General features: G+C 48.7%; 1 protein-coding gene across 1 annotated transcript in view; it reads right to left on the minus strand.

The window, feature by feature from the left end:
• The window catches only part of PTH1R (parathyroid hormone 1 receptor), a 186085-nt gene that overhangs the window by 32161 nt on the left and 136255 nt on the right, over positions 1-17669 (minus strand). The window contains exons 5-6 of the mRNA XM_050942628.1: positions 7640-7734; positions 4593-4779 (exon numbers count right to left, since the gene is read on the minus strand). Coding sequence (XP_050798585.1) covers positions 4593-4779; positions 7640-7734 — 282 coding nt within the window. The remainder of the gene's footprint in view (positions 1-4592; positions 4780-7639; positions 7735-17669) is intronic.

Below are 17669 nucleotides of genomic sequence, written 5' to 3' on the forward strand. Positions count from 1 at the left end.
GTGGCATAGGGTCTGAGTAGAGAGTCCATATATCCAGATAGTCCTTCAGTGAGAGTGCCAATGCCCGAGATGATGGGGCGTCCAGGATTTCCGGGTTTGTGGATCTTGGGTAGTAGATAGAATAACCCTGGTCGGGGCTCTAGGGGTATGTTGATTTCTTCTGGTGTTAGTGTAGGGAGTGTCCTGAGTAGATGCTGTAGTTTCTTAGTGTATTCCTCAGTGGGATCTGAGGGAAGTGGCCTGTAGAATTTGGTATTGGAGAGTTGTCTGGCTGCCTCCTTTTGATAGTCAGACCTGTTCATGATGACAACGGCACCTCCTTTATCAGCCTCTTTGATGATAATGTCAGGGTGGTTTCTGAGGCTGTGGATGGCATTGCGTTCTGCACGACTTAGGTTGTGAGGCAAGCGATGTTGTTGTTCCACGATTTCTGCCTGTGCACGCCGGCGGAAGCATTCAATGTATAGGTCCAGGCTGTCATTTCGACCCTCAGGAGGAGTCCATGTGGAGTTCTTTTTCTTGTGCTGTTGGTGGGAGGGCACCCGTGTATCAGTGCACTGTTCAGTGTTGTCCTGGAAGTATTCTTTGAGTCGGAGACGGCGAAAGTAGGCTTCCAGATCGCCACAGAACTGTATCATGTTGGTGGGGGTGGCAGGGCAGAAAGAGAGTCCCCGAGATAGGACAGACTTTTCTTCTGGGCTGAGTGTGTAGTTGGATAGATTGACGATATTGCTGGGTGGGTTAGGAGTACCACTGTTGTGGCCCCATGTGGCAGGTAGGAGTTTAGACAGCTTACAGTCCTTTTTCCTTTGAAGAGAGGTGAAGTGAGTAATGTAGATCTCCTGTCTTATTCTAGTGAAGTCCGTTTGTATAGAAGTTTGGTTATTAATGAGAGTCTCCAGGTTGGAGAGCTCTTTTCTGATGTTTTCCTGTTTGCTGTATAGGATGCTGATCAGGTGGTTCCTCAGTTTTTTTGATAGAGTATGACATAATCTCTCACTGTGGTCTGTGTAGTATGTAGATAGCAGTGGATTTTTTACCTTTAGTCCATTTGGTATGATGTCCATCCGTTTGCATTTGGAAAGGAAGATGATATCTGTCTGTATTTGTGCAAGTTTCTTCATGAGGTTGATGGATTTCCATTCCATACGGCTAAATGCAGTGCCTTGCATGGAATGGATATATGGACTCTCTACTCAGACCCTATGCCACCAGCACTCCCAGCTATCTCCGCGACACCACTGATTTCCTGAGGAAACTACAATGTATTGGTGACCTCCCAGAAAACACCATCCTAGCCACCATGGATGTAGAGGCTCTCTACACAAACATCCCACACACAGATGGAATACAAGCTGTCAGGAACACTATCCCTGATGATGCCACAGCACAACTGGCTGCTGAGCTCTGTGCCTTTATACTTACACACAACTATTTCAAATTTGATGACAATATATATCTCCAGATCAGTGGCACTGCTATGGGCACCCGCATGGCCCCACAATATGCCAATATCTTCATGGCCGACCTGGAACAACGCTTCCTCAGCTCTCGTCCACTCACACCCCTTCTCTATCTACGCTACATTGATGACATCTTCATCATCTGGACCCATGGGAAAGAGACTCTGGAAAAATTCCACCATGATTTCAACAGCTTCCACCCCACCATCAACCTCAGCCTGGACCAATCTACACGGGAGGTCCACTTTCTTGACACCACGGTGCAAATAAGTGATGGTCACATTACCACCACCCTATATCGAAAACCCACCGACCGCTATGCCTACCTTCATGCCTCCAGCTTCCATCCCGGGCACATCACACGATCCATTGTCTACAGCCAAGCACTGAGGTACAACCGCATCTGCTCTAACCCCTCAGACAGAGACCAACACCTACAAAATCTCCACCAAGCATTCTCAAAACTACAATACCCGCACGAGGAAATAAGGAAACAGATCAACAGAGCCAGACGTGTACCCAGAAGCCTCCTACTGCAAGACAAACCCAAGAGAGAAACCAACAGGACTCCACTGGCCATCACATACAGCCCCCAGCTAAAACCCCTCCAACGCATCATCAAGGATCTACAACCCATCCTGGACAATGATCCCACACTTTCACAGGCCTTGGGTGGCAGGCCAATCCTTGCCCACAGACAACCTGCCAACCTGAAACATATTCTCACCAGCAACTGCACACCACACCATAATAACTCTTGCTCAGGAACCAATCCATGCAACAAACCTCGATGCCAACTCTGCCCACATATCTACACCAGCGACACCATCACAGGACCTAACCAGATCAGCCACACCATCACTGGTTCATTCACCTGCACATCCACCAATGTAATATACGCCATCATATGCCAGCAATGCCCCTCTGCTATGTACATCGGCCAAACTGGACAGTCTCTACGGAAAAGGATAAATGGACACAAATCAGACATTAGGAATGGCAATATACAAAAACCTGTAGGAGAGCACTTCAACCTCCCTGGCCACACTATAGCAGACCTTAAGGTGGCCATCCTGCAGCAAAAAAACTTCAGGACCAGACTTCAAAGAGAAACTGCTGAGCTTCAGTTCATCTGCAAATTTGACACCATCAGCTCAGGATTGAACAAAGACTGTGAATGGCTTGCCAATTACAGAACCAGTTTCTCCTCTCTTGGTTTTCACACCTCAACTGCTAGAACAGGGCCTCATCCTCCCTGATTGAACTGACCTCGTTATCTCTAGCTTGCTTGCTAGCACACATATATATACCTGCCCCTGGATATTTCCATTACATGCATCTGAGGAAGTGGGTATTCACCCACGAAAGCTCATGCTCCAAAACCTCTGTTAGTCTATAAGGTGCCACAGGATTCTTTGCTGCTTCTAGGGGTCATAGTGGACCACAAGCTAAATATGAGTCAACGGTGTGATACTGTTGCAAAAAAAGCAAATGTGATTCTGGGATACATTAACAGGTGTGTTGTAAACAAGACACGAGAAGTCATTCTTCCGCTCTACTCTGCGCTGGTTAGGCCTCAACTGGAGTATTGTGTCCAGTTCTGGGCACCGCATTTCAAGAAAGATGTGGAGAAATTGGAGAGGGTCCAGAGAAGAAAAACAAGAATGATTAAAGATCTTGAGAACATGACCTATGAAGGAAGGCTGAAAGAATTGGGTTTATTTAGTTTGGAAAAGAGAAGACTGAGAGGGGACATGATAGCAGTTTTCAGGTATCTAAAAGGGTGTCATCAGGAGGAGGGAGAAAACTTGTTCACCTTAGCCTCTAATGATAGAACAAGAAGCAATGGGCTTAAACTGCAGCAAGGGAGATTTAGGTTGGACATTAGGAAAAAGTTCCTAACTGTCAGGCGAGTTAAACACTGGAATAAATTGCCTAGGGAGGTTGTGGAATCTCCATCTCTGGAGATATTTAAGAGTAGGTTAGATAAATGTCTATTAGGGATGGTCTAGACAGTATTTGGTCCTGCCATGAGGGCAGGGGACTGGACTCGATGACCTCTCAAGGTCCCTTCCAGTCCTAGAGTCTATGAATCTATGAACTCACAGCCCTGAGTTTAGCAGGCCAATACTCAAACCACTGAGCTATCCCTCCCCTTAGCACATTATGGTTTCTACCAGAAACATATCAATACTTAATAGTAATAAACTACAATGGGGACAGCCAATTACGGTGAAAGTCAACAAGTAGAGGTGACAATGGAATCTGTCTCCAAGTCTCTGCCACAGGAGTGTCAGATGGCCTAGAAATGGCCGCTGAGTGATGTCTGCATTGTTTGTATTGAGACGAGCTGCCGAGCGGAAAATCATTTAGTGATGTACTCTGGTGGGAGAACGACATGTTGGGAAACTTATGTGCTGACATATCTGGTGGAACGGAGTCACAGATATTGTTCAAAAAGGGAGTCTCTCCCCAGCCGCTAAGAGTATATTGACTCATTCTGTGGCAGCCCACCGCAGCAAGCCTCGCAGCCCAGGTCGACAGACCTGGGCAGGAGCTACGGTGCTAGCACTTTTAAGTTGCAGCTCAGACTGGAGTTCAGCTTCTGAAACCCACCCTCTGCCGAGGCTGCAGAGCCCCGAGTGGTAGCCAGAGCTGCAACATCTCTATGGCTCAGTACCATGAGCCCTACAAGCCCAAGTCTGTCAACCTGGGCTCTCAGGCTCGCTTCCGTGGGCTGTGTAAACGTACCCTTTGTACAACGGGGCCCTGACGTTGTTCTTTAAAGAGGAGGTGCCCATCTTTCCACATAAGGGTGTTGGGAATGGCCCCAAACCCTAGCTCTGCTGTTACCTGGGATGACTGGGGGTGAAGAACTTGCATTGGTCAGGTAGATCAGATGGTTCTCTTGGGTCATTGCATATAGACCGTGGGCTGGGTTCAAGGGAAGGTGTAAGAGCGGATGTGGAAGACGTTGTGGTTTACTAGGTGGGGACGAGGGGTCAGATATCTCAGTCTCCCACTGGGGAAAAGGCAGGAAGTGGATAAGGCCCCAGATCACCAGCGTACCCAGAGTGAGCCACACAAGAGGGAGAGGTAAGACGTAACCGGCCATACAGCAGTACTCACAAACTGCGACTTATCCGCTGTGGGGACCTCGGTAACGGACATGAAGTCTTCTTCAGGCAGATGCTCCATCTCCTCTAGTGCTGACCCGGAGTACAGGACCGCGTCCTTCACAAAGATGCTGACTGCTCTCAGCATAAAGGAGACAAACAGGTGCATGTGGATGTAGTTCCTTGTGCAGTGCAAACGCCTGGAAGTGGGGAGGGGAGACACAGGATTGGAAGTCGAACTGGGCCTATTCAAGCTCAGCTGTGCTTTCTACTCACATCGTGGGGACAGTGCTGATACCCCATCACACCTCTTCTCTCAGGAATGCTGTGCCCCTACAGTGACCCAAAGCTAAGCCACAGTCCCATTCCAGTGCAAATTCACCCCTTGCGTAACCCTGGGGATTGGTCAAAGGCTGAACAAAAGTCACAGAGGCAACTGACCTTGCAATCGGGTGGGCTAAGGTGCCCCCGCAAGACTAAAGTATGGGGGATGGGTTTAAAGGTCCCTGAGATGTCACACTCACTTATACACCCTGCAGGTAAGATGTAAAATTAGGCCCAAGAGAATTGTGGTCATTTGTGGCACAGGGTTGTTTGTCCCTGTGTAAATAATTACATCTTATCTGGCTAGATTCCCTCTTCAGCTTCAATTAGATACAATATTCTACTTCCCTTCCTGTTGTGTAGTGTTGCTGGGCACGGTTAAACTGCTGCTGAGCTCCACACCAGAGGTGGCTGCATTGCAGTGACAGTGATCTCTGAATACAGATTGTAAAGCACTTTGGGATCCATTACACTGTAGAAGTGTAAGAAGTGATTTTACTTGCGTAGCTAGCGCTGAGAGCGCCTCTGAGTTTACATCCTTTGAAATCTCCAGCTCCAGTGATATGAAAGAATCTAAGTTTGTTCTTAAGATATGGGCTTTAATGGGGGCAAGGGCGCCTTGAGACAATAGCAATTACTATTCCTTGGTATTTTCCTCTATTTAAAGCCTTTAGGCCCACCATGATACACAGAGTGCTAAATGGATTTGTACAGGTCTGAGTAAAAGCAGGATTTGTTCCTGAGACTGAAATTTAATTAATGAATCTCTGGATGATATGTGAGCCAGAATAGAATCCAGCGCACTCCTGTGGCATGGTGTAGGCTCTCCAGGGCAAAGAGATATCAACAGGAGAGCTGGCTGGAAAATGGACTTTCTGCCCAGTGAAAAAACCTGAGATTTTGAAAACAAAAAAATCATCCCCCATTAGGACAAAATGCCAAAATTTCAACAATTATAATTGCTAAATCAAACTATGAAACATAGTTCTGGGACAATCAACCATTTTATTTTTATCCTTTTGAAATGATTGAAAAATACTAATTTTAACACCAAACAGAGTAAATTTTGAAACCCAAAGTGGTGCTTTTTTCAATTTTTTTGTTCTGAATACGTCAAAGTGGGAGGTCTGATGTTTTCAAATGGTTTTTCCCCTTCAATTTTTTTTTCAAAAGGAAATGTCGAAATTGATACAATTTTGCGAGAAAATTGGGTTTCATCGAAATAGCATTTTCCAGCAGAAATCTTGTTTCAGCCCAAACAGTCTGACCAGCTCTAAGAAATAGTAGGAAAAAAGTGTATTTTTGCTCCCTATAGCAAGTCAACCTATCTCTGGGTGACTAGAGAGGACATTTCTACTGAGCAAGAGGAAGCTACCTTAACACGGTCACTTCTCTGAGCACAACCGCTCTACCAAGGATCAACAGAATTAATTAATTAATTAATCAGAATTTCCATTCAATGGGCCAAAGTTACAGCATTAAATGTTTTAACAAGCTCTCCAGGTCTCCAGGAAGAAACAGGAGATTCATGGCCATGCAGAGGCCTCACTCTGCATCTCCGAATAGCTCATGTTAACTTCACCACCGTCTCAAAGCAATGTGAGCTTGTCGCATCGCACTGGCCTGTGTTTACGTCTGAGCTACGCGTATGGGGCTCCCTTTGTTGTCTAGGCTAATAAAACGGCCCCCCCTTTAGTTTCCCAGAGAGCGGACTTTGTGTTTTTAGAGTCAAAGGTCCCATATGCAATTCCCAGTACTGCACAGCCGTGATTTAGCACAGGCTAGTTCTGTGCTGCCTGGGAGAGTGTCTGCAGCCACATCATTGCTGTTGGCATGGAGAGGTTACTCCCACCGCTGCTGCCTAACACTGCCTGTCATGATCACAGCCCACTAAGTCATCAGTGACAGCCCAAGGGGTGGCCCAGAATCAGAACTCAGGATTTCTGGGTTCCCTGCCCAGTACCAGCTGTGGGTGCAGGTTACAGCAGTCTGTTGGCTGCTCTAAATTACACCAGCTGGCTGTGGTCCTCAAAGGTTGGGGATGGTACAGTTTCCTTGCCCAGGTGAGGTTGCAGGAAGATGGACCAATTTCAGGGGCAGGTAAGGCTAGTGGCCACTTCTAAGGAGCGCCGGACTGCTGTGCCACTCAGCTTGATTTAATTATTAGTTTTTGCTCTGCTGTGATTGGTCAGTTTTGGTCCAATAATTAGCCAACCACTTTGTTTCGCTCCACCCCATGAGTATCGAAAACATTTTCCATTCTGGCCAGCAAAATGGCTATGGCCTCTCCTGGCAGGGACAAGGTGTAGGATCCAGCTCTGGTGGCTCTATGCCTCCCATGCTGAGAGAATCCCCACCTTGGCACTTAGAGTCTATTTCTGCTTCCTATGCACCACAAGGGGACCAGAGAATCAGCGCCATTGCATCTATGTGCTCCATTCAGCTAGTATCCCTTTCACAGAGGCATTAGGTTTCGAGCTCTGTCTGCCTGCTGTGATTACATCAGGATTTTGAGGGGAGGGGGGGTTCTAACCAACCCCAAGAGGTTTGTTTGAACGGCACCACACACAACCCAACCAGCAAATATTAAAACAGCCTCTGTGTCTGATAGATGAAACACACACACAAAAAGAGGAGCTTTGTTATTGACAAAAACCTAAGTCTCCTCCAGTCCACTCCGGACGACCTGTGTGATGAAACTGATGCCCCCCCAAAAGGAAAAACAGAGCCGCCTACCTGAAGTATCCCAGGATAAGGACAGCAACTGTCAGGGATCCCAGAGAGATGGAGTATCCAACAGTATAAATCAAATAGAGGCGATAAAAGACCTCCTGCAGCACAAATAGTGAAGGGGAAAAATAGTACTAAATTAGAATGAATTCTGCTTTATTGTAAACCTAGCAGGCTAGCAGCATAAAGACTCAGGCTCTTGTGTCTGCTGAGAACAGAAACACAAAGGTCAAAGAAGCAATGAGTGCTTTATGGGAATAGGATATCAGGTGGTCTTCTGAGTACATGGACAGCATGCAAAGTACTACACCTATTTCCTAAAGTTAGTGTGAATTTTGCAGGAGAGTCATGATTTATGTGGGTGTGTCAAATTGGACTTATGCAGCATCTTTCATCCCCAAAGATCCCAAAGTGGATTGAAAACTGTTGGCCAAATCCTGACATCCTTTGCTGGCCCTTACTCAGGCAAAACTGTCATTGATTTCATTACGATTTTTGCCTGACTAAGGACGTGTAGGATTTAGCCCACAGGATATGCAGCACCAGTGATATGCAACCAGCTCTGGGGTGGTGGGCATCAGCACATAATGCAAAGATGCATGGAGGAGAAATTTGGCGAAGAGAAAGCACCTGTTCTTTCGGAAGTGCCTAAGGATCATTATTGTCCATGCAAGACTTTGGTTTGCAAAGTCTCATCAGAAAGGCCTCCCTGCTTTAGACTGCATGGATCTCTAGAGATCAATCTTGTATGAAGGGTACAGACTAGATATTTAAGAGGTCTTTTTCACCTCCAATGTCTAAGTCACAGCTTCAAGGAAACTTCTCTTGCAGGGAGTCAGCCGGGGGCCTATCTCCATTCTCCCAAGAAAGGAACATATCAGTCGCAGGTTTGAAGATCAGCTTTAGCAAGGTTAAAACATCTACCAACATGAGAGATCATCATTTCGTCTTCTGAACAGAGAAATAAACTCAGGAAGAAACCAACCAATTCAGCATTTTTCTTCCTCCTCCCTCCCCCCGCCCCAGAGTTTCATTAACATTAGTAATGCTGGGCTCAGAATGACAGTTCTGATTTTGATCTGGGGCTAGAAATGCCACACTAGAATGCTAACCTCAAGCCCTATTACATCAGAATACCCAGCCCTGGGAATATGTCCTTGTGGTTTCCTCTGGCGGAGCACCAGGCTTACCACTGTTCTTTTTTTGTTTTTCAAGCAGTGGCTGCAGGAGGCAAATGATACAAGCAGACTGCACATTTTGAAAGAGAAGGCTCCGTATGGGGCCTAACTTGCTTCTTCCCCAATGAAGCTGGGTATCCTGACTGTGCTGAAACATGTGTTTGCATCCACCACAAAGGCTTGTGCTCCAAGACGGGATCATGGTGGTGAAGAATTACTATGCCAAGGAGGCGGATCAAAATCCTTTCTCCTTCCCCATTCAGAATTTTAAGTGGAAACACCCACGTCCCCATCAAACAATGGCTGCATTGTAGCAGCACTGACTATGCTTCCAAAAGGGATCTTCTGATGGGTCAGTAGACATTCTAAAGCACATGGTTAATGTTTCTGTTTAAGCACGTGGGGCCCTCCTTTGAAATGATGGTGACACAAAGGTGCCGAACACACATGCACGCATGCGTGCGCGCACACACACACGTACAATCACACACACACACACGTGCATGCATAAACACGTGCGCACACTTGCAAGCATAGGGGAAAAAATGAAGTTCAGGTAACACAGAGGCATCATGGGAAAACAGATTGCTAGGCTCACAGACATGTAGGAAGAGACCTGTTGGATCATGGGAACTGTTCCCTTGCCAGCAGAATACACTCCCCTGACTGAGTGTTGAACCGTGGCGGTGGGAGGCAGGGATACACTGCCCCAGAGACAGTTCTCAGAACCACCCTCACTGATTTAAGCCAGACGCTCCCAGGACACTGCTCAGAGCGACCTATGAAAGGGCACAGTGCACTTGGGGAGAGGCTGGTGCGTTCCCATCCTTTGCTCCTCCCCATCCCATCACTAGCTTGCAGCAGTCCTTATGTTCAGGGAGTGCAAGGACTGGTGTTCCTGTAATGGGGACAGATTTTGAGGCCCCCTGCACTCTCCTATTCGCAGCCTAGCGCAAGTCCCAGTTCAGTTTGCTACCCACTAGGCCATCCTTCCTCTCTGTACAATACACCAGGCTCTTTCCCTGGTGCTCCCTCTATCTGACTCTGAACACACCGTTAAAAGATTAGCTTAGCGTCGCTAACCCCAGCCACCTGACACTCACGAGTCGTGTCCCTCTAAATCACGAGACTGGTTTAAAAGAATCGCCAGGGTTTTAAAAATAATAAACGTGAGGCTCTGTTTGGTTGCCTCTTGGTTTGCACCTTTGTGTTTTCAAGCTCTTCTCCACAATCATCACGGCTACAAACTTAGCCTTTTTCCAAAATAAAAGCCAAGAGTCTCACTCAATAACCTGACTCCAGGAGCTGGAGCTTTCAGAAAAGCCCCAGATATTGCGATCAAACAGCAATGGTCTGGGAAAGGTCAGCTCTCAAGGATGGTAGATCACAGCCCAGAGCTCAAGAAGCAGTGGCTCGCATTGTGGCATTTGTTCTGGGATTTATTTGGCCACGAAAACAGTTTCACATCCATGGTTATGTTCTTGCACCCCGGGCCGTGCCATGTTTTTCTTCAAAAAACAGACATTGCTCTCCTCTCTCGCCTAAGAGCTGGGTGGTGATGGGAGGATGGAGATTGAGTGGGTAGGGGAAACATCATGTCCCCCCGGGCCACACTAGTGCGCTTGTTTCAAATGAAACTCTGCCTTGGCCACACCTAATTAGCACACTGCTGTGGGCATGGCCAAAGCAAGCCTGCCTCAGCCAGGGCCCTCATGGAGAGGTGATTGGGTACCTTGGCATCACCCAGACAACTGTTTTCCAAGGCGGAGTAGCAAATTCTGGAGGGCATTTGGATGTGTATTCAAATGGGGCAGATTCCAGGCTGCTGGCTCTGATGGGCTCCTGTCCACTTCCCCCAGCAGCAACGCATCCTGCTGTGTGTTATCCCAGGAGGGGGCGATGTGGAATTGTGGCATGCCCTGGTCCCAACTCTATCTGCACCCCCGTCACTGCCTCCACTGGCTTCTGCCAATGCCTGATCTTCTTTCCAGCACGTGAGCCCTAATGTAGCCTTGTACCTGGGCTCTGTCTTCTGGCAAGAGAGGATGGGCATGGTTCTACCCATGAGACCTTCCCTTCACTTAGCTGTGGCAGGCATGGCTGTATCTCTGGGACATCCTCCCAGGAGAAAGTCAGGGCTCTTTCCCTGGTGCCAGCTGACACTGCTCCTCCGTGAGCCAGCAGAAAGGCTTCCAGTCTGGGCCCTGCCTCTCCTGCCCAGCCTGGGAGCCATTCCTTCTGCAGTAGTCTCCTACCACCCAGCGCCAAGCCACACTGGTGCAGCCAGTGCCAAAGCCACGGGCATGTCTCTTCTCTTGCAGGAGGTAACCTACATGAGCCCAATGCCTGGACAGTGCACGGGGGGAGGTGGATCAAGGCTCTGCCCACCTGGAGTAGCTGCTTTGCCAAGGCCGCTTTCCCTACCGCCCCATGACCCGCCACGTGGGAGTCTGAGGATGTCTCACACTGCTTTATGCTCCTGTACGGTGCATAACCCCTGTCACAACGAAGAGACCCCAAGCCACTAAACATCACCACCCATTGTGCCCTATCTTCCAATGGAACACCAAGAGTAGGATATGGAGCATCTGGTGCGGGATAGACAGGAGGACATTTTCAGACATGACTAGTGATCCAGGAGGTCTCCATTTTTAGGATGCCCAACTGCAGTTGCTGTGGAGAGGCCTGATTCTCAAAGAGCAGGTGCTCAGTGCTTTCTGAAGCAGGCCCCTTCGAGGTGCCTCAGTCCACGGCCCTACAATCACAGGTTGCTGGTGTGAATTTAGGCCAGGATCATCTTATATCCGCATGTGAGATATTCAGCTCTAGGAGCTCAGAGGCTGAGGAATGATTCCACTTGGCCATGCCCTTAGATAGCTCTCCAAGGGATCGGTCAAGAAGAGGAAATGGATCCAACCCTCTTTAAGGAGTTGTGTAAGATGGGATGGTTATTATAAAGGGTGAGTTCAATAAGGGTTTCCTGGCCCATATATCTACAGACTCAGTTAAAGTTGCTGATTCAGATGTTGTCAATTACATGCTTAAAACTAGTGAGGACAGCATTTGACTGCCACAAATGCCACCCATGCCAGTGAAATGCTCCTAGCCATTTTTTTAATATTAAAAAAAAAAGACACTTAATTTGCCCTGGGGGACATTTTCAAACAGCAGCTAATTGTCCAATTCCCACGGACAGTCCATGGGAGTCAGGAACTGCCTCTCTCCCACACAGTCCTGAGACCCCTCATGCCCCATGGATTTGGATAGGAGCTGTGCATACTTGGCACCTCCCAAATCTGACCGTCTGTTACATAGGGATTTAGGAACCAGTCCCTCAGTTTGGTATAAAGTAGCATAACTCCACTGCTTTCCATGAAGCTAAATTGATTGACATTAGCTAGGGATCTGCCCCCCCAAGTGTCTGGTTTTAGGTGCCTAAGTTTGAACATTTTGGCCCCTTGCGTGTGAGTCCCCTGATCTGTCAAAGGGGGAGACAGTCCCTCTTTGCAGGGGTAAGGCTTAATTCACTAGCACTTGTTAAGTACTTCGAGATGCTTAGATGAAATTTTAGTATACAAATTGCAATGATTAAATCAGTCACATGGGCTATTAAGGTTCCATTTATACATGATTAATAAATAATAATAGTGCATAAGAATGGCTATACTGGGTCAGATCAATGGACCACCCAGCCCAGTCAGGATCGGCGCTAGAGTTTTGAGTGCCCTAGACGGACGGCAATTTCGCCGCCCCGCGCGCTGGTCCTGCGGTTCCGGTGGAGCTGCCGCAGTCGTGTCTGCGGGAGGTCCACCGGAGCTGCGCAAGCAGCTGACCGTCCGCAGGCACGACTGCTGCAGCTCCACGGGAGCTGCCTGCCACCCTCTCCGGACACCCTGGACTGCTGGCTGCCGCAGCAGCTCCCTGACCCAGGGTCAGTGCGCCTCCGCGGCAGCCCGGGGTTTCCCTGGGCCAGGGGACCCCCACCCCTGGGCTGCCGGCTGCCGGGGCAGCGCACTGACCCAGGGGACACCCTGGGCTGCGGGCTGCCGTGGAGGCGCCCTGACCCAGGGGACACCCTGGGCTGCTGGCTGCCGCGGAGGAGTCCTGACCCAGGGGACACCCTGGGCTGCGGGCTGCCGCGGCGGCGCCCTGACCCAGGGGACACGCTGGGTTGCCGGCTGCCGCGGAGGAGTCCTGACCCAGGGGACACCCTGGACTGCGGGCTGCCATGGCGGCGCCCTGACCCGGGGGACATCCTGGACTGCCGGCTGCCGCAGCGGTGCGCTGACCCAGGGGACACCCTGGACAGAGGGCTGCCGCAGAGGCACCCTGACCCGGGGGACACCCTGGGCTGCCGCGGAGGCGCCCTGACCCGGGGGACACCCTGGGCTGCCGGCTACCGCCGGCAGCTCAGACTCCCTCTCTGTCCCAGCAGCAGCGGCTGCTCAACCATTTAAAAAAAATTGGGGGGCGCTTTTTGGCGCCCTCAAATCTCGGCGCCCTAGGCAACTGCCTAGTTCGCCTAAATGGTTGCACCGGCCCTGAGCCCAGTATCCTGTCTTCTGACAGTGGCCAGTGTCAGATGCTTCAGAGGCAATTTATTGAGTGATCCTCTGTGATCCAGTCCCAGCATCCGGTAGTGGGACACCCAAAGCATGGGGCTGTGTCCCTGACCATCTTGGCTAATAGCCATAGATGGACCTGTCCTCCATTAACTTATCTAATTCTTTTTTGAACTCAGTTATACTTTTGGCCTTCACAACATCCCCATACAGCTCTTACACAGCGCTTTCCCTCCATAGATCGCAAAGCACTTTGCAAAGACAGTCAGTATCATCATCCCCATTTTACAGTTGAGCAAACTGAGGCCTGGAGCGGGGAAGTGACTTGTCCAGGGTCACCCAGCAGGCCAGTGACAGAACTGGGAATAGAACCCAGGTCTCCTGAGTCCCACTCTCTATCCACCGGGCCACACTGCCTCTCCTATGACCAACAGATGTTCTCAGCATGTTCTAGACACAAGAGGCATGTGTTATAGACCATCAGCACTACAGTAGAAGGCACTGTGGTGGCCATAGACATATTTTGAGCTGTTGGACTGAATTGATTAACCATTTATTAAAACATTTATTCATCATGTATTAACCATATACAACCAGCACTGGAATATAAAGTGCGGCTGTGAAATCTGTAACACCTATGTATTAGTACCTCGAGTTCAGCCACTTTGTAGGCCATACAAATCATGCCATTGTTGAGAAGATACCAAGGAGCTCCAAAGCTCCGGGCTGGAAAACAACTTTGCTTTAAACAATGCTGTTTGGATAAAGCAGCATTGGCACGCTCTCTGCTTTTCCCATCGTGCCTGGCATGGGACTCTGATTTCCTTGGGAGCAGAGAAGCCACCACGTTATAAACAAGCGGCCATGGATGAAGACAGGGTTGGCTGGGTTATGGTTATGCCCTCTGATGGGCCATGTTGCTGGGATGATGTTTCCAGGCAGAACTGAACCTATGATGTTGGTCCGCACTGTTTCCCTTCCCCACGGCTTCAAGGTTTTTTTTAGGGAGGGTTTGCCTCAGTCTTTAATAAGGCTAATGGGGAGCTTAGGGGTAATGGAAGGATGACAAACGGGAATGAGGATATGGAGGTGGATATTACCACATCTGAGGTAGAAGCCAAACTTGAACAGCTTAATGGGACAAAATCGGAGGGCCCGGACAATCTTCATCCGAGAATATTAAAGGAACTGGCGCATGAAATTGCAAGCCCATTAGCGAGAATTTTTAATAAATCGGTAAACTCAGGGGTTGTACCGTAAGACTGGAGAATTGCTAACGTAGTTCCTATCTTTAAGAAAGGGAGAAAGAGTGATCCGAGTAACTATAGGCCTGTTAGTTTGACATCTGTAGTATGTAAGGTCTTGGAAAAATTTTTGAAGGAGAAAGTAGTTAAGGACATTGAGGTCTATGGTAATTGGGACAAATTACAACATGGTTTTACTAAAGGTAGATCGTGCCAAACCAACCTGATCTCCTTCTTTGAGAAGGTGACAGACTATTTAGACAAAGGAAATGCAGTAGATCTAATTTACCTCGATTTCAGTAAGGCATTTGACACGGTTCCACAAGGGGAATTATTAGTCAAATTGGAAAAGATGGGGATCAATATGAAAATTGAAAGGTGGATAAGGAACTGGTTAAAGGGGAGACTATAACGGGTCGTACTGAAGGGTGAACTGTCAGGCTGAAAGGAAGTTACTAGTGGAGTTCCTCAAGGATCGGTTTTGGGACCAATCTTATTTAACCTTTTTATTACTGACCTTGGCACAAAAAGCGGGAATGTGCTAATAAAGTTTGCGGATGACACAAAGCTGGGGGGGTATTGCTAACACAGAGAAGGACCGGGATATCACACAGGAAGATCTGGATGACCTTGTAAACTGGAGTAATAGTAATAGGATGAAATTTAATAGTGAAAAGTGCAAGGTCATGCACTTAGGGATTAATAATAAGAATTTTAGATATACATTGGGGACACATCAGTTGGAAGCAACAGAGGAGGAGAAGGACCTTGGGGTATTGGTTGATCACAGGATGACTATGAGCCGCCAATGTGATATGGCCGTTAAAAAAGCTAATGTAGTTTTAGGATGCATCAGGCGAGGTATTTCCAGCAAAGATAAGGAGGTGTTAGTACCGTTATATAAGGCACTGGTGAGACCCCATCTGGAATACTGTGTGCAGTTCTGGTCTCCCATGTTTAAGAAGGATGAATTCAAACTGGAACAGGTTCAGAGACGGGCTACTAGGATGATCCGAGGAATGGAAAACCTGTCATATGAAAGGAGACTCAAAGAGCTTGGCTTGTTTAGTCTAGCCAAAAGAAGGCTGAGGGGGGATATGCTTGCTCTTTATAAATATATCAGAGGGATTAATATTAGGCAGGGAGAGGAATTATTTAAGCTTAGTACCAATGTAGACACAAGAACAAATGGGTATAAACTGGACACTAGGAAGTTTAGACTTGAAATTAGACGAAGGTTTCTAACCATTATAGGAGTGAAGTTCTGGAACAGCCTTCCAAGGGGAGTAGTGGGGGCACAAGACATATCTGGCTTTAAGACTAAGCTTGATAAGTTTATGGAAGGGATGGTATGATGGGATAGCTTAATTTTGGCAATTGATCTTTGATTATCAGCAGATAAGTATGCCCAGTGGTCGGTGATGGGATGTTGGATGGGATGGGATCTGAGTTACTGCAGAGAATTCTTTCCTGAGTGCTGGCTGGTGAGTCTTGCCCACATGCTCAGGGTTTAGCTGATTGCCATATTTGGGGTCGGGAAGGAATTTTCCTCTGGGGCAGATTGGTAGAGGCCCTGGAGGTTTTTCGCCTTCCTCTGCAGCGTGGGGCATGGGTCACTTGCTGGTGGATTCTCTGCAGCTTGAGGTCTTCAAACCACAATTTGAAGACTTCAGTAACTCGGACATAGGTTAGGGGTTTGTTATAGAAGTGGATGGGTAGGGTTCTGTGGCCTGCTTTGTGCAGGGAGTAGGACTAGATGATCACATTGGTCCCTTCTGACCCTGGAGTCTATGAGTCTATGAGTCCTTCCTAAACAAGCCAAGCCTGGGATTAACAGTGTTTGCAGAGGAGGGAATCTGTGGGGACACAAGGCTTGTTTGCATTTGGTTACTGGGTGGAAGATCCTTGCGTTGCTGTCAACAGGCCCACATTTGAAAGTGATCATGTGCCAGGCGCCATCGCTACCCACCCAGGCGAAACTGAAAGTGCTCATGTGCTACCTACTGCTGCCACCCCACTGGGCGAAAGTGAACGTACCTGTCTCCAAGGCGATACTGATGTGCACCAGGGCGAACACATCAGTGCTGGACTTGCTAGCGTGAAAGGGAAAGTGCCCATATCCAAGGTGCTACGGACGGGCACCAGCGTGGAAGTGAGAGTGCCCCAGGTAAGACCAGCACCCAGGGTCAAGTGAAAGCATCCAACGTGCTAGCCACACACATCCTGACACGAGGTCGCGGGACCTCAGAGATGGGTCTGTCTCGCCGTTAACAATGAAACAAGCAAATTACACCAGACAGAGTCTAGGTTCTCTGACCACACTGGGTGCCTCGAGGGACTAGCGCCAGCTGGGCTATGAATCTGACTCCCCAAGTTCCTTGAAACACTAGATGGAAAGTAAACAAAATGGAGCCGTATGGCCCAGGTGCTCGGGCTGGAAGCCAGAGATCTCTCAGCCTGTTGCCTGTGACTAGAGACACACAGACCTTGTGTTCAGCTCCTGTGCGGCTCCTTTATGGCCACCAGCTGGATGATGGGCAGGGTTATCTCAGCTCTTAAAGACAGAGCATTAGCATAAAGAGACACAAGTTCACTGAGCCGGGGCAGCTCTCAACACAGCTCCAGAGGGCTCCCTGAAATCCCTTTGGACCTCCATGATCATGCCACTAGGACACCTCTTTAAGAAGCTCCCTCCTCTCACTTGCCAAACTCCCGAGAACAACATCTTCCCGGAGCCAACTCAAAGGGGAAAGACAGCAACACATTCTTACTTCGGGGCGGTCTGTGTCGCCATTTTCTAGGCGTCCTTCTGGCAGGGTAGCTGACTTGGGCTCACTCTGGGAGTTGGCTGCACTTCTTGTAGGGTTGGGGATCTCCTGGATGGGAGTCCTCCCTGCGGCTGCAGGAATCGTTCCAGCTGCTTCCTGCCTGAGGTGATCTCTCTCCCCACAGCTCACTGCAGTTTCCTCCTTTTTAAAGGCCTCCTCCCTACCATACGGGATTGACAGGACTGGAGAGGTGGGGCAAGCCCAGCACACAAGGCCTCTCTGGA

The sequence above is a fragment of the Gopherus flavomarginatus genome, chromosome 2 (assembly GCF_025201925.1).
Source record: "Gopherus flavomarginatus isolate rGopFla2 chromosome 2, rGopFla2.mat.asm, whole genome shotgun sequence".
NCBI classification, from domain to species: Eukaryota; Metazoa; Chordata; order Testudines; family Testudinidae; genus Gopherus; species Gopherus flavomarginatus.